Source organism: Delphinus delphis, chromosome 13 (assembly GCF_949987515.2).
Source record: "Delphinus delphis chromosome 13, mDelDel1.2, whole genome shotgun sequence".
Classification (NCBI taxonomy): Eukaryota; Metazoa; Chordata; class Mammalia; order Artiodactyla; family Delphinidae; genus Delphinus; species Delphinus delphis.
In genome coordinates, this window is record NC_082695.1 from 37,685,403 (window position 1) to 37,709,940 (window position 24,538).

Genomic DNA, 24,538 nt, shown 5'->3' on the forward strand with positions numbered 1-24,538 from the left:
GGACCCGGGTTCAAGCCCTGGTCCGGGAAGATTCCACATGTGGCGGAGCAACTAAGCCTGTGCTCCACAACTACTGAGCCCGTGAGCCACAACTACTGAAGTCCGCGCGCCTAGAGCCCGTGCTCCACAACAAGAGAAGCCACCACAATGAGAAGCCTGTGCACCACAGTGAAGAGTAGCCCCCGCTCGCCGCAACTAGAGAAAGCCCGCACGCAGCAATGAAGACCCAATGCAGCCAAAAATAAATAAATAAAATTAATTAATTAATTTTTTTAAAAGATTTTTTTCAGTTAATTGAGGTATAATAGACAACTAAAATTTTAAGATATTTAAAGTGTACAATGTGATGAATTGATATACACATACATTGTGAAAGGATCCCCCACAATCAAGTTAATTAACACATCAATCACCTCACATACTTACCTTTTTGTGGGGTTTGGTGGTGAGAATATTTAAGTTCTACTAAGATAATACTTATGGCTACGAAAGTTATTTAACATATGAAAACAAATATTTCAAAAACCTAATGCATATAACATAAAGATTTACCTCTGAACTTGATTTAACTTATGATTTTTAAAAAAATCCTACATACCTTCCTCTGCCTTCCTCATTTTATCAGTTAGCTCTTCATTTTCTTTTCTTAATAATTCAATATCTTTGGTTAGCATACTGTTCGTTTCTTCGAGCTAAACAAAGCACAGAAACGTTTAAGCTATACAGTCTCTTTGCTAGTCCCATATTTAAAGCAATAACCTTTAAAAAAATACTTGCATTTTCCATAGATGAGGACAGGTCAGACATTGCTTAATTATAAAAACATCTGGTTTCCAGTTTAAAATATGTGGATATAATTAAATTCAAAATATTTTAAAACAATTGTTAGCTTCCAAAAATTATTTCAGTGTGTGTGTATATACACATTACATATGAACGGGAGGAATAAAAAATGTAATGAAAAGAGAACGAGACTAGAAACTAGGAAATGTGCATTTAGTTTTCTAGCTCTGTAACCCTTAGCAAGTCACAACCTTTCTGGGCTTCAGTTTCTTCATCTGAATAATGATGATGAAAATGACAATTTAAAATGTTTGATGATTACTGTATGGCTGTTAGCATAAATGATGCCATTGTGGGCCCATATAGTTCCTCCTGTCCTTCCCCGGACCCTATCCAGAACTGTACTGTGTGGTAAAAATCACTTCTTTGTTATCAAGGGCTTTGTAGTTAATAGATACTATTTAATAATCATTAAGACCAGGTGGCCTCTATGCTCTGTTAGTCCCCAATCAATGATGAAGACCTTTGCTGACATATTCCTGGTACCTACGAGACTAGTTATCTATTCATAAATCTTGACGTAGGAATGCACTTCCTATTTCCAAGCACATACCCCCCATACCCTAGGTTAACTATAACATTGTCCCAATGGTCCCTTGGTGGTATGGAGTGTAGCTGTGAATGCTTCCATATCGTTGTCTGTCCAAACCCACTCTGTGAGTAGGGTACCCTATAATAAACTGATCCACTGATTATACGGAGCTGCCTGCCTTGTTTTTCGGTCTCAAGATACCTTCTCAGTTCGGTGGGCACTTTTCATTTCCTCTGTCCTCCAACAATGTCTTTTAGTAATGTACTTATTCACCCTTCTATTTATATGATTTCATTTAATCTTCGTAAGAAACCTGTGGAATAGGTATTGTTTCTATATTATAGATGAAGAATCTGAGGCTTGGAGAAGTTAAAGCAAACTGCCAAGACCATGTAACTTCTTAGGGGCAAAGCTGGGATTTGAACTCAGACCTGCTTATACCAGAGCACTTGATGGTGGCTTCACCACCAAGAAGAAAAATCTCTCTAACTTCCATTTCTAGCTCCATAATACATAGACCATAGTATAAATTTCAGGAATAGGTAATTGTTTGTAGTACTGTTTTTTCTATAATGGATTTGTAGATATCCACAAAGAATTTTTTATCCCAAAATAGTTTCTCTGAATTTTATAGAATTCTGGTCATGAAATCAGTTGCAATTTATTAAGATAATAAAACAAATGAATTTAAGGTAAGCATTTCTTCACAGAAAATATATTAAGATCTACAGCCAGAAAGGGAAAAAACCCAATACACTGAATAAGAATTTCAATCATTAACAACTGTTTTAGATTATATAAATTATTTTATACATGAGTACAAGTTGACCATTGTGTATAAGTAAATACTCATGCACTTACACTTACCCAAACACTTTGTAACATGTAACCTATTTTGATTTTTAAATTAATTTTAATCACATAACTTAATGAACTATCACACTTACCCGACTAACAGTGTGCTCTTTATCTGTAATCTCTTGTCTATTTCTTGAAGCAGCTTTCTTGCTTTCTTGGGTCAATTCAAAATACTGTTCTTCCAGAAGCCCTCGAGCCAACTGCTCAGACTCGGCTTTTGTTTCTGCTAGATCCAACTGAGTAGCAAGAGTTTCTCTAGTAGATTTAAAAGAGAAATGAATGTAAACAAATTCAATTCATTCTTCTAACTTAATCATATGCTTAAAAACACAATTCTTTTTAAATGATAAAATGAATTAAGTATTTTATTGCTTAAAATAAACCTTGAATCCATTACAGACTTCCTATGAAAGTAATGAATCTAACCTCTCACACTTAGAAAAACTATAAAAGCAAAGGACACTTTAACCTTGTACCTGCTATTTTGCTTAACTAAGGAAAAGGTAATAAAACAATGGCAAGAGGTCTACTTCTAGAAGGGAATGTGTTGGGATCTGGAATGAAACGCAGCATGGCACAGTAGAAAAGTCATTGGCTTATAAATCAAGAGGCCAGGCCTGGACCCTTATCCCCATTCTACCACTACCTAATTGGTTAGGGACATTGGGCAAGTTCATTATACTTACTGGAGCTCAACTTAATCAAATCCATAAAATGAGAGGATTAAACTACATTATTTTTGAGGTCCCTTCCAGCTCTGAAATTCAATGAGATTATGAAGACTTATAAATAGACACTGTAAACTATTCTAGAAATGCTCCTTAGGAATTACATTTTAAAAGCCTTTCAGAATTGACATTCAGACCACGACCAGATCACTGCAGTTTGCCTGCTCTTCCCAAAGAACCTGTCTTCGATAAGTTATCTTGGTCATAATTGTAACCCCTACATACAGTAGGTGCACAATAAATGTTTATTAAATGAATGAATGAATGACTTCCAACTATTTTCTATTAAGAGAGTAATACAAATACTTTAGGCTGCCTCAAGCCTAAAGAGGAAGACATATAGTGGCTACAAAAAATAATTTTTTGGACAATTGTTTTTGTCCAACAAATATTTGAATGTTCCTATGTGCCAAACACTGTTCTAAGAATTAAGGCATACAGCAGTAACAAACTCCCTGCCCTCAGAAAACATACGTTAGTAGTGTGAGATAGTTTAAAGAAATGAACAATATACAGTATATCACACAGAACAATGAAAAGAAAGGTGAAGAGGCTATGAGTGTGGTCACTATTTTATAGAGGGTGATCAAGGAGGCCTCTCTGCTAAGCTGACATTTGAGGAAATATATGGAGGAAGTAAAAGAGCCATGCAGTGTATCCGGGAATACAGCTTCAGGCAGAGGAAACATCTAATACCAAGTGCCTAAATGTTCTGAAGGAAGCTAATGTGAGCAGAGTGAAGAGGGGTTGGGGGAAGTTGTGAGATATAGTAAGAGAAGTGGGGAGAGAGAACAGGTATTATAAGGCTTTCTAGAACAATATAGGGACTTTGGCTTTTACACTGAGTATTCTGTCTTAAAAAGATCATTCTGGCTGTTTAAGATCAGACTAGAAGGAGAACAACGATAGAAGCAGGGATACCAGTTAGGAGGCAACTGAAATAATCGAGATTGGAGATGATGGTAGTTTGGATCAAGCTGGTAAATGTTAAAAGTGGTGAGAAGTGATCATATTATGGACATGTTTTTTTAGTTATAGCTAGGATTTATTGATGGATTTCATGCAGAGTATAAGAAAAAAAGAAGAGTCTAGGATGACTCCAAGTTTTGGATTTAAGCAACTAGGAATAACAGAATAGCTAATATTGACATGGGGAAGACAGGGAGGAGCAGGTTGGCAAGGTGAGGGAGTAAGGCATTTTTTCTGGACATGTTACATATAAGATGCTTATTAAACACTCAAGTGGAGATGTCAAACAGACAGCTAGATTTACAAGTCTGGAATTCAGGGGAGAATATACTTGTACATTGATGCTATTTAAAGCCCTGAGGCTAGATGAGAACAAGTAGGGAGTGATCCCTTGGGTCCTCCAAACATCAAAGGTCTCAGAGATGGGAAAGGACAAAGGAGCAAAGAAGGGTGAGGAAGAGCAACCAGTTCAATAAGAGGAAAACAGTGTTTGGTGTCACAGAAGCCAATAAAGAAATTTTGTCAAGAGACAGTAATCAATTATGTCAATTGCTGCTATTAAATAAGATAAGGACTGAGAACTGAGTATAGTTTTTAGCTATTAGGAAGTCACCAGTGGCCTTGAAAAGGGTTATTTTGGTAGTGTAATAAGTACAAAAGTCTTGAGTGAGCTCGAGAGAGAATGGGAGAAGAGGACCTGATGATAAATGGTATGTCACTTTTCAAGGAAGTTTGCTACAAAAGGAAGCAAAAAAATAGGATGCTACCTGGAAGTAGATATGTAGTTTAAAGAAAAGCAGGCTGGACTTTCCTGGTGGCGCAGTGGTTAAGAATCCACCTGACAATGCAGGGGACATGGGTTCCATCCACGGTCCAGGAAGATCCCACATGCTGCAGAGCAACTAAGCTCGTGTGCCACAACCGCGGAGCCTGTGCTCTGGAGCCCGCAAGCCACAACTACTGAAGCCCTCACACTTAGAGCCCGTGCTCTGCAACATGAGAAGCCACCACAATGAGAAGCCTGCGCACTGCAACGAAGAGTAGCCCCCACTCACCGCAACTAGAGGAAGCCTGCGCGCAGCAACAAACACCCAACGCAGCCAAAAATATAAATAAATAAATAAAATTTTAAAACGCTTACAAAAAAACAAAAAAGAAAAGCAGGTTATTTTTTAAGGATATGTTTACCTGTATGCTTATATAACAATAGGAATGCCTACAGAAAGGAAAAAATGATGTAGGAAAGATGAGAGTATTATTGGAGTCATACTTTTAAGTAGGCAGAAAGGGATGGGGTCGAGGGGCTGCCTTTAGGTAAATTCATGTAAATTTTGTCCATTTACACGAATCAGAAGGACGGTAGGGTTTTAGGTACAGACGCAAACAGGTTAGTAGCTATGGTGGTGGAAGAGAGATGTTCTATGACTTCCAGGAAGCAAGGCCATTTGCTGAGTATGAGAACAAGGAGAAGTTGTTGATTTGAGGAAGGAGAAAAAGATAGAAAATAGTTGTCTAGAAGAGTAGGGGAGTTAGGAAAAGATAAAAAATACTGCCATTGGTAAGTCCATGAATACTAAGGGGTGGTAATGCAGGGCTTCAGATGGATAACATGTTCTCATCTGGGGTTACTGCTTTGCATCAGGTTCAGATAAATTATCTGCAACTACATTCATTCAGACATCCTTCACAACTCTCCATAGTAAAAGACCTGTATTTACTGATGTTTAAGGCCAATCTCTCACTTTTATTCTCCTATCTCCTTTAAGAAATCATTTATCAATAATTCCCTATGCTTCTAGATTATAAGATTATAAGCAGGGGCTTTGTTCTTATTCACTGCTATATTCCAAATGCCTAGAAAAGCATCTGGCCCATAGAAAGTGCTCAGAAATTTTGTTTGAATCAGTGAACAGATGTGCAACTTTTTCCACTCTGATTTCCTTGCCATGTCCAATGCTCAAATTTCTGCTATCTTTAAAAATAAATGACGCTCCTTCACAGTCTCCTCCAGCTACAGCCATAGCTTCTTGCCTTAACAACTATGTTTCTTGAATTTTTTGATTTAATAAATATTTACTGAGCATCTACAATGTTCTAGGTACAATTCTAGATGCTAGGCATATAGCAGTGAATTAGAGTTAAGAACAAAACAACTGAAAATTCCTTCCTTTGTTGAGCTTAAGTTTGAATGGAAAGAGAAAAACAACAGAGTAAGTAAGCAAATTCTATAATATATTAGGAAGAGATAAGTGCTAAGGTAAAAATAAAACAAGGAAGAAAGTACTGAGCTGGGCAGCTAGGTAGTAAGGTGAGGGCATTCTCAATTTTTGAGTGTTCAGGGAAGGTCTCTCGAGATTACATTTAGGCCTAGACCTGAAGAGTGTAAAGGAAGAACCCATGTGGATATTCAGAGGAAAATGTTCCAGGCAGAGGGATAAGCAAGTCCAAAGGCCCTGAGGCAGAAGAGTAACAGACTGGTTTGTGAATAGTAAAGAGGTCAATGTGGCTGCTTTCTACTCTCTCTGTACTTCTACCCTTCCCACTCATGTCTCAGTCTACTTCAGTATAGCACCTATCAATATTGTCATCACTATTTACAAGCTGTTCTCAACAAGATAACAACCTTAAATATAATGGGACAATTTATTTTTTACTTGACCTTTCTGAGTATTTGGAATTTTAAGTCACTTTCTCTTTTTTGAAATATTCTATTCCCCTGGCATTTGTGATACCCCACTCTGCTTTCCTCTTTGTATTATGGGTGACTTTATACTTTCCCTTCCTCTGCCCATTCCTTATCCTACACTAGGGGTTACAACTTGTTGCTTGAGAGCCAAATGAGTCCATATAAATGTCCCCTCCTACCTCCTTTCTGTACCTGCATGTGCATGCACATGCATGCACACACACATACACACTTAAAAATAAATTTGGGCCAATATTTTACATAAAAACTGAGACTCCTGGCTTCTCTTGAAAAATCAGAAGATCTTGAAATACTGGGTCAGTGCTACCATGTGGCAGCAAATGCTCAGAACTGAGGACGTGAACTCTTCAGTTTGTTATAATCCTCACAACTCACGCAATGGATGCTATCGATACTTAGATCCAACTAACTTCAACCCAGTTACATGTATGGTATCATAGGCTCAAGAGTTCATAAACCCTGATAAACACAACTGTCTTAATAAATCTCATCTATCTTAGTGGTTTCAGCAAGAAATGACTGTTGAATTGGCTTCAAGTCCTTATCTTTGAGTTCTAAAGCAATAATGCCAATGTCTGGTATCCATTTCTCTCTGGACATCCCATAGGCACCTCAAACTCAGTAGGTGTGAAATAGAAATAACCTTGTTTGCTCTCATTCCCCCAAACTGGTATTTTAGCTTAGGGACTACCACTACCAACAACCCAATTGTCCTGGTCAGAAACTTGAGCTGACCTGAAATTTTCCCTAACTTTTATCCCCATACCTTCAAATCTACAACTCCTATTGCTTCTACTTTCTTATTTTTTCCTATGCACTTGCCTATCCTTTTACTGCCAACTTCCACTATAATTGTATATCTAGATTATTCCTATGGCAGTATAACTGGACTCCCTATATCCACCCAGCTTTGCCTCACTCCAATCCATTCTCTAAAGACTGGAGACTTCTAAAACCCTATCTTGTCAACCCCCTAGCTTAAATTTTCATTTATTCATTGACTATTTATTGAATACTTATTATTTGCCCAGCTCTGATCTAGGTGATGTGGATATACAATAGAGAATGGCAAAAAAAATAAAATCTTCCACTCTTCAATGTTGATAATTCCCAATGACACACAAGCCCTTTGTAATCTGACTCAGGTTTATCTCTCCAGCCTCATCTGTCACCAACTGTCTCCCTACTGGCAAATGAAAGCATTTGCTGCTCCCAAATCACAGACTGGCTTTTGCCTATACTGTTCTCAACCCATATCCCATTCCCTGGTGAATTCTGCTCTGCTTAGTTGTCACCTGGGGAATGTTCTCTGAATCCCAGATGGTAAGATGAGGTATATACCCCTTCAGTATATTCCAATAGCACTTTGTCATAGCTACCTACCTTAATTATATCTGTTTCCTGACTAGATTCTGAAGCACTTGATGGTAAGAGCCATAACTTATTAATAATTATATCACTGGCATGAAGCACAGCACACAGCACAAGAGTGGTGATCAACACATTTCTCTTAAACAGATCAAACCAGGGAAAACATATCAACCCCATGAAACAATATAGTATGTAGCAGATTGGGTGTCCCCTTCACTGTGAATGCATATAAACTGGGACTGTATATTATATTGTAGATACCACACAAATGATAGGCAACAGACTATACTCTACAAAAGTAGTTTACTACTGTCACAGAGAGAAACCAGGAAATGTAGCTTTGTGCCTACCTTAGAGTTTACCTAATGTATTAAGGATCTAAGTACTGAGTGCCAATGGTTGCTAAAAACAGAGGTAGTCTTCCCTCTAAAAACCAGATTTGAATCTGTTTAAGCCTCCAGATTAGGGATGTCCAGTAAAACTTTCTACAATGACAGAAATGTTCTACACTTGTGCTGTCCAATATGGTAGACACTGACCATATAAGACTATTAAGCACCTAAGTCGTGACTAGTACATCTGAGGAACTAAAGTTTAAATTTTATTTTAATTAACTAAAGTTTAAATTTAAACGGCTACATGTGATTGGTGGCTACCATACTAAACAGTGAAACTCTAGATTTAACCATTGATTTGCAAAAAACACAGAAGGATGACGAAAATGTTCAACTAACTATGGAAACAGAATCAGCAAAATCATAACTGAGGAAAACTATACAGGACAAATGATTCAGTTCCTTCAACAAATAAGTATCAGGATAGTGATTACTCTTGTGGTGGGGAGGGAAGAGGCATAAGCAGAAGTGGGGATATAGTGGGCTTCTGAGGTAGATTTTGTTCATGGGTGGTGGTTATAATGATATTTGTCATATAATTTATAAAACTGTACATGTTTTGCTATTTTATGTATTTGTTTGCTTCAACAATAAAAGTTAAAATTTTTTACTTCTTTCAAAGGTGGTTATATGGAAAAGAATATAACAATGTGAGAAAACTAGTTTCAATGTCTGTTCTCACACTATCTAGCTATGAGCAGTTGTTACACTTAATAGCTTTCTAAGATCACCTCCTTATAAGGCCCTAGGCACACATGCAATGGAAATTAACCTGCATTATAATACTAAGAGGAAGACCCTGCATACCTTTACCTAACATAAAATGATGACTTGCAAATACAGCGTGAACTTTTTTTTTTTTTTTTTGCGGTACGTGGGCCTCTCACTGTTGTGGCCTCTCCCATTGCGGAGCACAGGCTCAGCGGCCATGGCTCACGGGCCTAGCCGCTCCGCGGCATGTGGGATCCTCCCGGACCGAGGCACGAACCCACGTTCCCTGCATCGGCAGGCGGACTCTCAACCACTGCGCCACCAGGGAAGCCCCGAGTGTGAACTATTTATATACAAACAGATGTTTGAAGATTAAGAGACCCTTGAAAACAATTTACTGTCACAATTTAGTGAATCTCTGTACAACCCCTACAGTGTTAATGTATCAAATTATTTCTTCACCATAAAGGCAAATTTAGCCTAAATCTAGTTTGATTTGTTCTGAATTAGCCCAATAAGATTTGCTATTCCACTGTCATCAGAATAATGGCACATCTATTCTCTACCTTTAAACTTAAATTTAAGAATGTTTTGCTATAGTACTGATTCTTGTTCTAAACTAAAATGGACATACTTTTCACTTTGTAGTTCCTGTATTTTCTTTGAATTTTCTCTGTTTTTTTCTTCAATTTCTTCCTTAAGTTCCTTTACCTGGGTTTTATAAAGTGTCTGCAAAACAAGTGATAAGAAGAAGTAAGTGTTTATGGTAGGTTAAAAAACAGTTCGGTAGTTTCTTATAAACAATTAACACATGGTCCAACAATTCCACTCCTAAGTATTTACCCAGGACAAATACAAATATATATCCATACAAAGTCTTATACATAAATTTTCATTGCAGTTTTATTCATGGTAACTCCAAACTGGAAACAATCCCAGATATCTATCATCAGATGAATTTTTAAAGTTGTGATGTACCCATACTACTCAACAATAAAAAGGAATGAACTACTAATATATACAGCATGATAAACCTAAAAAATGTTAAGCTGTATGAAAGAAACCAGGTGCTAAAGAGTGTGTACTACATGATTCCATGTATATGAAATTGTAGAATAGGTGAAAATAATCAGTAAGACAGAAAGCAAATCAGTGGTTGCCTGCAGATAGAGGTGGGTGGAGAAGATTGACTCCAAAGGGCCGTGAAGGAAATGTTTTATATGTTGATTGTGATGGTGGTCACAGTATACACATATGTCAGAATTTATCAACCACTTAAAATGGGTACAATTTATTATATATAAATTATACCTCAAAAATATATTAAATGTATTGATTTGGGAAAAACATTATAAAGAAACTTAGCAAGCAATACTTATTTAAAAGTTAGATCAATTTTTGAAGTAAATAATGTTAGAGAAACCACTTCTCTTGGGTGATGAAGTGGGTGGTTGAGAGGTAGAAGAAATATCCATAAATAGGATTTATCAATGTTCTGTCAACATATGAATAATATATACTTAGTACAGAACAGTGATTCTTACAAAATTCACTAGGTTTTTGCCAACTCCATCAACAAATATTTAACAGGTATGAAAAAGTATTAGACCCACACTGTGTTAGATGCTGAGGTTACAGAGTAAACTTCCAATTCTGAAGTCTATGTCTTTTTTTTAAACCAACCTTTTTAGTCTAAAAGATAAGGAAAAAAATAGTAAGGACCAGCAAATAGCTGTGGAGTACTACTTTTACACTGTACACTGAATTATACCTCTAAGAAATAGCACTTCTCTAGGGGGAAAAGTACATTTCCATGGGAATGCAAATGAAGGAAGAATGATGGCTGGCTTTAGTTTAAGTGCTTACAATTTCTAAAATGAAATAGTCCATTCTGCATTTAGGAATCAGATTCTCATTTCTCTTTTCTCTGACTTCAATTATTGAAATTTATATGTGTAATCAATGAAGAGAGAAAAAGAAAAATAACCTGATTTGAAAGCCCAGATTAAAGAAAATCTTAAATTTGGTTCATAATAACTTATCAAATTTAGCAACATCTAACCCAGTCCTCACAAGCAATAGAATAAATCAAAACTAAAGGCAGGGTTAGTATTTTGTATGGTTTTTATACAGGCAAAAATCAAGAATCCATAGGAACCACCACAAATCACTTGACAGCCATCCCAAAACATGGAGGCACTGAATGATTACTCTGTGGAAGCCTAGGGACAAAAAGGTGTGCTTGATATTACAGACCACTTTGCAGAAGTCAGTACCACACACTAAATAGTTAAGGTTAATTTACACTCAGGGAAAAGTTTTTCAACAATCTTGAATTATTTTTTAATTTAAAAACACTTAATTTAAAAACATATTTAATTTAAAAACATACTATACTATCATAAAAACATATGATAGTATAATAAGCCAAGAAGAAATAGACAGTAGTAGAAAGTCATCATATTTATTAGGAGATGAAAAGAGTAGAGCATGAAGCTCTTAATTGTGTGAAATTCTGTAGAGCTCTAATGGTATCCAGATTTTTTACTAGAGAAATCATTACTTCCAATATTGTTCACACTTGGTTTCTAGGGCATGTTTATCAGTGTAACTCAAACTCCATGCATTTAATTACGCTGCTTAAAGCTCATAGGAAAGGTGGTTGCCACTGAAAGAGAAATGGAGCTGGTAGATAAATGTTAAGTTGAAATGGCAGAGCACAAGCTTGGCAACCAGAGGAAGTAAACAAAAATTCAGAGGTTTCAATAAAGCCTCAAAGCATTAGCTATAAATGCTCATCAACAGTAGTAATGAAAATAACTTGGCCTGCAGCAAATATGAAAATGATTTTTATGGAGAAAAAGGATAACAGATGCATAAAAGTGCACACAGGGCTAAAACAGGAAAAAGCTCCTCAACATTAGTTATACCCACAACTGTATGTAGTTACACCTAGAGATATATGTATGTAGGCCACTATAATGTGTATACAAGAACCACACATGATAATACTGGCACTGTAAACCACCAGAGCTTGCTACCAGGCAGACAGAACCCTTAACAAAGTCTTATATGTAGCTCCAGTTTGAAAGCAATTCTGGAAATATTTGCACAAAAACAGTCATTTCTTTACAACTTAAACAGACCACCAACTCAGATCCAGAAATGAAATGCAGAGATGGGGATATAAAGAAGGGGAGAAAACTACTTCACAGTCATTTGAAAAAGAATCATAGTTCACATTAAAAATCTAAATACCTTGTTTTAAGTCAGGTTTTGAAACAGTCTATATGTTAAAAATGATTCTCACCGAGAAATATTGCTCAGCTTCAAGCTGATCTTGTAGCTCCCGCATCTGTCCTTCATTTCCTCTGTATTGTCTTTAGACAAAAGAGAAAACAGTAAACAAATGCTCCTATTTATACTAGACTTTACATCATTCTTTGTTTCTTAAAGTTGCTACAATAAAAAAGGTTTACTAAAGTAACCTTTGTTTCAAAAAATCATTCTTCAGGGACTTCCCTGGCAGTCCAGTGGTTAAGACCCTGCGCTTCCACTGCAGGGGGCGCAGGTTTGATCCCTGATAGGGGAAGTAAGATCCCGCATGCTGCGCGGTGCAGCCAAAAAATTTAAAAACTCATACTTCATTATACAGTATTACTTTACTAGTTATGTTTGGTTAGGCCACACTGTCTGCTCCTTATTAAATGATACTATGAAAAGTTGAGGGGACAGTTTTCTACTGAAGGTCACTTATTAATTGTGGAGTAATCCACAATGCAAAAATAAAAATATTTTTTGGTAAATTTTTCTAAAGAAAAGCTTTCTTAGGGATACATTTAAAATGTCTTATGCTGTAAGTAGACTATTAAAAACTTGACCATATTTAATAAATAGTAAGAATAATTTAGTACTATATTTTATGGTCAATTAAGCACAAGGGTGCGGTGGAAATGAATACTCAGGTAAGGAGTAAGAAGGGCGGCAATAACAACAACTGACAAAGGAGGAGTAACACAGATAAAGAGACAAGTACACTGCTCACAGAGAGGAAAGGACTTAAAAAGACAGAGACACAATGCAACCCAAAGAAGCTATTCAACAATGAACAATTCCATCTGCAGCTGCTAGGTTTTCATATTAGATAGTAACAGCTTTTTATTTTCAGCATATGGTTGACAGAAAGTACATAATAATTATTAGTTAAATGCTGAGTGAAAGTTATTTCGGGAGAGGAAAACTACAAAACACATTACTTGGTAAAAATAGTGGCTCTAAAAGGGGAAAAGAATTTCACCAATATAAAGTCAACAAAATCAAACCCAGCAATTTTACCTAAGAATTACTGTGTTGTAAACAAAGCTGGCAAATGAAGACATTATAACATAAATTTGGAGGAAATAAAACCTCATGGTCTGGCATAAGGTATCTTTGATATTAAATTTCTGAAGCATGTCCTTATACAAATTCTGAAAGTCATACTGACACCTTGCTTTGTCCCCATTTCAAGTAAGCGGGCACATCACATCTCAGAATAGAAGAAAAAGAACATTTTGCACTTTGAGATGAACCAAAGAAACAAAATAAAACAAACAAACAAACAAATACAGGGCCATCATGTCTAATTCTAGTCTCTAAAATAGAGAAACCTTAAACATTTTCTGTAAGGTACTAAATCCTTAATAATAAGGTTATTCCTCATTTTTGTAATTCTAGTGTGAAGAAACATGATGACTTTCATAGATATGAAAATCATATGAGAAAACTGTGTTTTTCCTACCATAAACAGACATTGTAAAGTCACTAGTCTTGATAATGTCCTTTTTTTCCCCTTTAAATAACTGTGTTTTTTATTTAGTAAGCCTGTCTTTCCAAAGCCTGAACTCCCTTGCAAACCTTCTTTGCAAATAAATTCTTTTATTTTTTCTAAATGCTTTTTCCTAAATCTTCCTTTCACAAACTCTAAGAACATAACCTATACACACATAAAATATGAAACACATAAGCAAATGCTAAACACAAAAAAGAAAGAAATCAAGAATGTTACTTCCGAAACTTACTTTGTAAGCTGAGCTAATTCAAACTCTAATAATCTCTTTGCTTCCAATAAAGTATTTATTTCCTGTTTCATCTGCTTTTCTAAACCTTTTAAATTGTCTGCCTCAAATGCGTGGGTCTTCAATTCATTTTGTAACAACAGTCGCTTATTTGACTCCTGCTCCAGTTGCAGGGATAGATTCTTAACCTATGAATGAGAAAAATAATTGGGATTGTAAATCTCTTTAGTAATTTATTAGACATCATTTGAAAGAATATTAATCAAATCTCAAGTACATTATAATTCCTTATACAAGGAGAAAATATTAGTATTGTAATGAGTCTCCACAGTTCTATGCATTTATTACTGCAGAATTTACTGTTAAATCAAATTAATTCCCAAATTTCAGATGTGAGATCTTGGAGGGAAAAGAAATCTGGTTTCTTTGTACCCCAACCTGTAAGGAAATTTTGGAGAAGGTGAGTATAAAAGTCACTTTTGGGGGGACATTCCTAAATGGTATTTAAATTTACCTGTTCTTTCATAAATGTTTGTACTCTAATCTACAACCCTCTAGAGTTTATAAAACAAATTGAATATATATTTAGTTCAACTCAATAAATATTTATCAAGTACTTATTAGGCGTTAGGACTAATAAACGAAAAATTCTTACAGTGGTTACAGTGCCCTTCATGATCTATTCTGTTTACTTTCCTAGCATTATCACTGGTCATTCTCTGAATCCAATCATACTCCTCAGATCCTCCAGTGTGACAAACTCTCCATCACCACACAGTTCTTGCACAGGCTATTCTCTGTCTTTCCCTCTTCATTTATTCTTTCTTCAGCTCTTAAATGCCAAACCCTTAGTGAGGCCTCCTTTACCTCCTGGATGTGATTAGTCCTAACACTCCTACTTGGTATGTCCTCTTTAAATATGTCATGCTTATAATTCAATTTTAATATCTGTCTTTCCCTTTGGGTTCTAAGTTCCACAGAAGTCAAGACCATAGCTGTCTTATTCCATACCCCAACTCCTAGCACAGGGCTAGGCAGATAACACGTGGTCAAAAGTTACATTTTAAAATTACTGAATATTATCTCCCAAATTTTCAACACATATTCTTCCTGCATGCTGGCTCTATTAGGTATCTCTAATCTCTCTTCTTTCTTGTCCATTCTATATACCACTACCAGATTACTTTTCCTGAAAGAGTGTTTTCATCTATAGCTTTATAGTTTTAAAAACTATCAATACTTTGCCCTCCAGGTTTCCCCCATGACTACTCAATATGTCTCTCCTTTCCTGGTTTGATCAAGTCGCTTTTTGTCCCTCACTTACCTATCTCCTTAAGCATTCTGTAATTACTCTTTTACATATGTGAACTAATTATTTTTGGTCTTATAATTTCTAAAGTACATATACCGGCTTCTCTGGTGGTGCAGTGGTTAAGAATCCGCCTGCCAATGCAGGGGACAGAGGTTCGAGCCCTGGTCCAGGAAGATCCCACATGCCGCCGAGCAACGAAGCCCGTGGGCCACAACTACAGAGTCCGCGTGCTGCAAATACTGAAGCCCACGTGCCTAGAGCTTGTGCTCCGCAACAAGAGAAGCCACTGCAATGAGAAGCCCGCAAACTGCACTGAAGAGTAGCCCCCGCTCACCACAACTAGAGAAAGCCCACGTGCAGCAACAAAGACCCAATGCAGCCAAAAATAAATAAATAAAATAAATAAATTTTAAAAATAAAGTACATATACCAATCACTAGGATATAATATCATTTTATCTCTTTATTTACTGCTTTCAAGCAAGTCTTTCAAGCAAGACTCCACAGCTTAATGCTTCTTCTGAAATCTAAAAACAATGCTCCTCTTGGGGATTACTGGATACCTGACAATAAAGAAGTTTTTTTTTTTCTCTCTCTCTCTCTTAAAAAGCAAATGGTCAGTTTCTTCAGGGGAGGAGCTGTGACACTTCTTTACAGTTGTACTGTCACAGTGCAAAATGGTATAGAACCTATGGTGTGAATGTTCACTATACGAAGATGAAAATTTTAGGAGTTAGGGATATAGTGGTGACCTTACAGCAGTGAACACAGATACATATAAGTTATTTTATTAAAGTCTCCACCATGTTGTTTAAATTATAGATAATGACTTTTTAGTCATAACAATGATATTCTCTTTTATAAGATGAACAAAATTAGTATTATTTTTCTTACTTCATCCTCCATCCTTTCTTTATTTTCAGTCAAATGCTCTAGCTTCTGCTGAGACTGTTTTAGATCAACATCTAGCATGGAGCATTGCTTCTCAATCTGAACAACCCTATTTTCAGCCTTCTCTCGAGCTTCTCTCTCTTCCTTCAGCTTTTTTTCCATCTCTGTGAAAGAAAAAGTTATAAACATACATTTAAAGACAAAGACATGCTTTTCACTTTCATGGGCTGTGTAAGACACCTAGGTGCCAAAAATCCCTACTGTTTTTATACTGGGACTCTTTTAGAGCTATTCGTTATAGAAGTTCTAACATTATGAATTATTTGTATAGTGGGATCTCTAAAGGAAGAGAGTCATAAAATATAATGAATCTTCCAAATCCATCCCTTGACCAATGATCTGAGAGACTATTCAGTGCCATTTTCAGACCAGAAGGTGAAAGTATAGCTGGAAAAAAGTGGAGTATCTAAGGAGAAGAATGGAGGTAGTTCAGATAAAAGTAGAAAAATAAGATTGTGGTTATTAATCTATACCTGGCATTGTTCCAGAAAAGTTTCCGAAGCTTAAGGCTGTGATGCAAACTTTAATTTATGCAACTCAGACAAGATTCCGTGATAGTATAATACCTATTTTAATTATTATTAGAAGATATTAGTCTACAGTGAGGTTCCCTTTTTGAGATACGGTAACTAAGGTTCTGAAGGTTAATTTTCTAGGGTCCTGCAACTCTTAAGTTGCACCATCAGGTTTCAAACTTAATAAGTCTGCTTTCTCACTTTCAGACTGTCCTCTAGGTGACAAAATAGAAACCATCAGAATGGAGCTTCCTGAATAATTCCCAGATTTCTGGCTTGGGCCCCTGGATGTTGAATACCATCATCCATAACCATGATAATATCTCCCATTTATTGAAAGCTTTTTATGTACAGGCAGTTTAGATGCATTTTCCCACCTAATTTTTTTTTTTTTTTAATACAGAGTGGCTAAAAGGCAAAGTAGATTTGTCTGATTACAAGCCTGGGCTCATAAAAACTAGACAGCCGTTAACCAAGACAGTCAGAATAGGAGTAAGGGCAGGTCTGATAGATAAGGTCACACGTTTTCCCTTGAATAAACTGAATTTAAGGCGCCAGGTAACATTTCCAGGTTACAGTAGGTTAAGAAGTGAGTAGAAGGTGAAGAAAAGGAAGACATCTTTTTATAAGTTTGGCTATAAATGAATGGAATAAAACAGTGGCAATTAGTAAGGATCACAGGTTGCTGCAAGGGTTTGTCTTTTTTTTTTTTTTTTAAGATGGGAGAGACTTGTACATGTTTACAACAGGAAGAAATTCAGTGGAGGAAAAAAGGTTGAGAATAAAGAGGAGAAAAAGAAATAATAAGTTGAGATAAGAGGCTAGATCTGAATACAGCTAGAACATATTGGCAAGGACAGGAAGAGGATCACCCTCCTCTAAGATGAGAAGGAAGATAATGAACATGGGTAAAGTAGTAAGACAGGTTGATTAAGTTAGAGAATTAGATTCTGAGGGGTTCACACCTATGATTTCACAATTTGTTTTTGAAATAGGAGAATGTTCACCTAAAATTAAAGTGATAAAGAAATGGCACAGGAAGCTTGAGGAGAGAAATAAAAGTTTAGGAGAAAAACTGATCTGCATATTACCTATTTAATATGAGTGACATATATAAAAATGACAGCTCACCTGAGGCTGGAGACAATGCATTGGGATAACATCCATCTGAAGAACTATTTGAAGCAATGAAAAGTGGCCGGCTAGTCTGATCTAGATCTGTTGTGCTTAGAGGCATAACACAGTGGAAATACAAAGGAATGAGAGAGTTGAGGGTACAGAGCAAGAAAGCAGATGAATTAACAGACAATGAGTTCCAGAAGAAGAAAACTGAGGAAAGGGCTGAAAAACTGGGAGAAGTAAGAATCCACTGACTCTTACAGGGAGTAGAGGGTAGTATAGGGAGTAGAGAATGGTAGAGTAAGAGAACTAGCAGGTGAAATTGTCATTTTAAAAAATGGAAGGTATCAAAAAAGGAAGGCACACTTTTCCCAGATCATCATTTATAATTTCCAAGAGTTTAAACTACTACACAATAAAATTTGATCAAAATCAAAATATTTTTGTTGGCATTATTTAAAAACTAATCATGTAGAAAATATTAAAACTGACACTTACCACACATTGCAACAGACTTGGCCTCTTCAATAGATTGATGTTTGTCAGTTAAACGAGCTTTGGTTACTTTATGTTCATTTACCTCTTGTTCTAACCTTTGCTGTAATGATTTAAGCTTGTAGTTTAAATCTATTTCTAAGTTATTCTTTTCCTGTAAAATGAGAAAGAGAGTCATATACTATGCTGTGCAAAAGGCACATCATTAAATCTTATATTAATTAATATCCCATAAGAGATAATACATGAATCACATTGGCTTGAAATGTTACACCATATATACTTAAATACTTTTATTCAAGACACAGCTTTATTTTTATACTTCTTGTATATTTCACACCATCTATAATGTCTTACTTTAAAAATCATAATAAGCACATATAATTAAAAGCAAAATATCACCTTTTTTCTACCCCCCACCCTTCCCCATGTGAATCATTAGCCATGGCTGATGGCAGGGCAGAGTTCTGTTATGTTCAGGAGGGTTCACTGCGAGGATCAGAAACGAATAGAACAATTCTTCAGTTCATTTAAAAATTTTTGCTACCATTAAAAAAAACTGATCTCTATTTACAATTGCATCTACACCTAGATTTACCTTGCTCTGACAAAAGAATGTCAACATGTATTCCATTCCTGTTTGGATACTTCTACTCTTCTTCTTTCAACCTATTTCCAAACTTATACCAGACTTAAACATCAAAAAGTTATTCTGAATGACACAAAACATGTCTAAAGGACAAGATAAGTGGTGAATTTTCTGATCATTTATCTGAGGATCTAGTAAACCTACAACATTTCAGGGAGGTAAGCTAAATCTGCATATTACCTATTTAATCCTTTTCTTAGCAAGGTAAGGACAGAGGATAACCAATGGCATTTTTTGACTGTTATGAAAATTCTACATGCAAAGGCCAATTACATTATGTATGCTCTTTACTATTTTGCTAACTCTTACTAACGAAATGGAAAAGGCACACATGGTCTACTACATACTAATTCTTTGTTTTCCTTCTTCATAATTAGTAAGGTTCAGCATCTTCATCTTACCCATGTACAAAAAATGGGGGGAAAATTCTGTATGAAGAGGTATCCCCAAACCAAAGCAATTTGTGATGATCAGATAATATCAGTTATCTGATACCCTTCAAGGGTAGAAACAAACAACTAAAAATAACACCCTAGGGCTTCCCTGGTGGCGCAGTGGTTGAGAGTCTGCCTGCTGATGCAGAGGACACGGGTTCGTGCCTGGTCCGGGAAGATCCCACATGCTGTGGAGCGGCTAGGCCCGTGAGCCATGGCCGCTGAGCCTGCGCGTCCGGAGCCGGTGCTCCGCAACGGGAGAGGCCACAACAGTGAGAGGCCCGCGTACCGCCAAAAAAGACCCCAAAAAAACAAACAAAACAAAACAAAACAAAAAATAACACCCTAAAAAGCCCAAATTAAGACCCACATACACCTCCACACAGCAACCAACAATAAAAACTTCTAGAAATGTAAACATATAAAGATTAGGAATGAATGATCTTTTATAAAACCATCTTATAATATCTGATAATCAGTAAATACTATCTCATAATTGGTATATGTTAAATCATTTACCTTTTCTGAATGATTAAGCATGTCTTGAGCCTCTTTTCTTTCTCCTTCCACTCTTTCAAGATTATGTTTGAGATGCTTCACCTCCTCTTGTAAAGATGTAATTCGAGCTATCAAGTAAGAAAAAAGTTCAAGTCACATAGTCATTGAAAGAGAAATCTTTTTTTCCCAGCATTATCATTAAGATAAAAAAAGTTTAAAATCTCCTGATCAGACAGAAATTTATTAAGTGTTTTCTTAGCAGTATATACAATAACTACAATACATAGTGATAAAAATGTTAATTCTAGTTGGAGATCATCTAGTATATATTCATTTTACAGATGGTCAAAGAGATAAGCCTGAGCTTCATCCAGAAATCAGATCTGAGTCCTAATCGAGTGCTCTTTTCCCCATGTTAATTAAGGCAAGTATTTAAGTGCTTTTTTATGTATCAGACATTCTGAAAAGTGTTTAATTACTCTTAAACTTAATGAAGAAAAACTCCATTACTAAAGAAACTAAGTTTTAAGGAATTCAAGTCCTCTAACAAAGCTTAGTGTTAACCTACCTGATGCTCATTTCATGCAATGGTAGCAACTCACATATTTAGAAACTCTACTCATTAAGATATGCTTTACGTTTTGTTTTTAATGCATAAGTACTTAATAAACACAATTTAATACATGCAGAATCTAACATATATGAATATAATTATATTGTCTAGTTCAAAAGTAGAAACCTATTTTCTTATTTTGTGATTCAATGTGGCCTAAGATTTGACGGGGAAATGGATAAAGCACCCTAAAAGACCCGGAAAAAATTTGTACTTCTTAAAGTTTAGTGTTTAACTTGCAGTACTTGCCAAAGTCTTCAAGACACTCAACCTGCCTCCTATATTTTACTGTTTCTGAAGTAGTTCTTTTTTTTATTTTTTTTTTCTGGTACACGGGCCGCTCACTGTTGGGGCCTCTCCCGTTGTGGAGCATGGGCTCCGGACGCGCAGGCTCAGCGGCCATGGCTCACGGGCCCAGCCGCTCCGTGGCATGTGGGATCTTCCCGGACCAGGGCACAAACCCATGTCCCCTGCATCGGCAGGCGGACTCTCAACCACTGCGCCACCAGGGAAGCCCCTGAAGTAGTTCTTTAATGAACAAATGAATATTAAATCTTTGGCACGTGATAAGGCTTGTCTGGTAGGCTAGTTCTAGGATCTAGACAGCAATGAAGCAATTTTATTTACACACACAGGCAATGTGGCATTCTGTTCACATAGGAATATTTTCATATAGGAGAAAGAAACACCTGCTAGTTTCTTTCAAATGGTTGAGCAAAAATACAGAGAATGTGTGTGTTTGTATGGAGAGAGATAAAGCAAACATGGCAAGATGTTTAAATGTTAAAGTGCTATTTAAAAAATGCTTCTTCCTGTATTTATAATAAATAATAGGTTTTTAAAATCTGTAGAAAGATAGTATACTCAGGTTAAACTGAATTTCTGTGTAGAAGTTGTTCATATAAACCAACTCTCAAGAAGACAAAGTAATGAAAATATATGGGTTGAATTCATTAGAGTCCTAGTAACTTTATAAAAGGTATGTTAAATATATTTTATTTTCCTCATTTATTGTATTTTTTAAAAAGTGCTAGGAAGAAACTATAACTTGTCTGTACAATACATGAAAGCAAAAAAGCTTCACATTAAAATGCATATATATATATATATATATATATACACACATACATACATATATATATACACACACACAGTAGAAGGAATAAGAACCAAAATATCAGGGATCATAACCTAAGCAGATCAAAACAATAAAGCTTCTAGAGGAAAATAGGGAATAATATCCTCATGATTTAATCAAAGAATTCAACAGGCCACACTAAATAGCACTGACCACAAAAGAAAAAAAAATAGGACTACATTAAAAATAAGAAAAGTAAGACCTCCTGTTCATTGGCAGACAGGATTTAAGAGTGAAAAGGAAAACCACAGAGTGGAAGAAGATAATTATGGTACATAAATTTGATAAGGGACTAATATCTAGGACTCCCACAAACCAACAAGAAAAAAGCAAACAATCCAATAAGAAAAGGGGGGGGCAAAAGACTTGAAGAGCATATCACAAATTGCCAATAAACATGTGAAAAGCTGCTCAATCTCCGACACCAGGGAAATGGAAACTAACCCCTAAGGAAATACCATCAGGCACCACCTGAATGGCTAAAACAGTAAGACTGACAAAACTCAGTGGGGATGAGTACTATCCTTGAGGAGGCAGTGGAACAACCAGAACGCTCATACATTGCTGGTGAATGTAAACTGGTGAACCTACTTTGAAATACTTGGATGTATTTACTAAAGCTAAATATACTCTATGGTTCTACCACTTCTAAGTATATACCAAAAGGAAGCATACGTATGATTACCAAAGAATATGTACAAGAAAGTTCACATCAGCATCATTCATAATAATCCCTGAATGGAAGCAATCAGAATATCTGATTTAAAAGACATGACCACAAAATAACTGATAAATTGCAGTGGTCATACAAAATACACGGAGTACTATACAGCAAGAACAAAAAACTACTGCCATATACAACAATACGGATGAACCTCACAAACAATGTTGAATGAAATAAACCAGAAACAAAGGACTGTTTCTGCATGATTCCATATACAAAAGTTCAAAAACAAGCAAAACTAACTTATGTGTTAGAAGTCAGAACAGTGATTACTTCGGGGAAAAAGGGTTAGTGACTAAGCAGAAGTACAAGGGAACTTCTGGGCTGCTGGTAATATTCAGTTTCTATATGGGTGTGTTCATGCTGTGAAAATTTTTCCAGATACATATTTTTTATTTATTTTAATATGTACAGATATATTAAGTCTCAAAAACAGAAACAAAAAAAACCTCACTGTGAAAAATCTAAATATGTTAAAATCCCCAAATATGAAATCTACTATCTAAATTTGAGGCCCATCAACTATATATAAAAATTAAAAACAAAGGAATGGGGACTTCCCTTGTGGTGCAGTGGTTAAGAATCTGCCTGCCAATGCAGGGGACATGGGTTCGATCCCTGCTCCGGGAAGATCCCACATGCTTCTGAGCAACTAAGCCCATGCGCCACAACTACTGAACATGCACTCTACAGCCTGCAAGCCACAACTACTGAGCCCATGCGCCATAACTACTGAAGCCCGTGTGCCTAGAGCCCGTGCTCTGCAACAAAAGAAGCCACCGCAATGAGAAGCCCGCGTGCCGCAAGGAAGAGTAGTCCCCGCTTGCTGCAACTAGAGAAAGCCCACACGCAGCAATGAAGACCCAATGCAGCCAAAAATATAAATAAATTTAAAAAAATATATATATATAAATAAACAAACAAATAAATAAATAAACGGGCAAGATACAACAGGAAAGTGCAAATTAAGGGAAAAACCCCCTCAAGGTCAGATATATTTAATATCATCTATAATACAATTTTAATCCAGTAAGAAGATACAGAAGTCATAAAACCTTAACACACCAAACAACGCTGCATTAAAAATATACAAAAGCAGGGTATTATGAAATATCCACAGCTAACATCATACTTAATAAACAATACAAAAGGAAAACTAAGATAATTCCATTTATAACAGCATCAAAAAGAACAAAATACCTAGGAATAATTTAACCAAGGAGGTGTAAGACTTGTACACTGAAACTAATAAATAAATAAATAAATAAATGCTGAAATGAATTTTTTAAATACCAAAATAAACAGAAATATATCCTGTGTTCATGGATTAGAAGTCTTAATATGTTAGGATGGCAATACTATCCAAAGCAATCTATAGATTCAATGCAATCCCTATAAAAACTCCAAAGATATTTTATGCAGATATGGAAAAGCAGATCCTCAGATTCATATGGAATTACTTGCAGACTGGAATATCTAAAACAGCACTGAAAAAGAACAACAAAGCTGAAGAACTCAAACTTCCAATTTCAAAACTTGCTGTAAAGCTACAGCGACCAAAACAGTGTGGTACTGGTCTAAGAACAGACATATAGACCAACTGAATAGAACTGAGAATCTAGAAACAAAACTGTATACCTAGAGCCAACTGATTTTCAACAAGGATGCCAAGACCATTCAGTGGGGGAAAAAGTAGTCTCTTCAACAAACGGTACTGGGACAACCAGATATCCACATGTAAAAGAATGAAATTGGACCCCTACACATCATACCATATACAAAAATTAACTCAAGTTAGTCAGAGACCTAAATATAAATGCTAAAACCATACAATTTTTAGAAGAAGACATAGGGGTAAACCTTCATGATCCTCAATTTGGCAATGTATTATGATATGACACCAAAAGCATAAGCAACATA

General features: G+C 36.0%; 1 protein-coding gene across 2 annotated transcripts in view; it reads right to left on the reverse strand.

The window, feature by feature from the left end:
• ROCK1 (Rho associated coiled-coil containing protein kinase 1) overlaps nt 1-24,538 on the reverse strand; it is a 147,714-nt gene that overhangs the window by 16,194 nt on the left and 106,982 nt on the right. For both annotated transcript variants that reach the window (XM_060028767.1, XM_060028766.1), the window contains exons 17-24: nt 20,165-20,271; nt 18,566-18,716; nt 16,377-16,537; nt 14,175-14,359; nt 12,425-12,494; nt 9,749-9,843; nt 2,323-2,488; nt 599-692 (exon numbers count right to left, since the gene is read on the reverse strand). In XM_060028767.1, the coding sequence (XP_059884750.1) occupies nt 599-692; nt 2,323-2,488; nt 9,749-9,843; nt 12,425-12,494; nt 14,175-14,359; nt 16,377-16,537; nt 18,566-18,716; nt 20,165-20,271 (1,029 nt within the window). The remainder of the gene's footprint in view (nt 1-598; nt 693-2,322; nt 2,489-9,748; nt 9,844-12,424; nt 12,495-14,174; nt 14,360-16,376; nt 16,538-18,565; nt 18,717-20,164; nt 20,272-24,538) is intronic.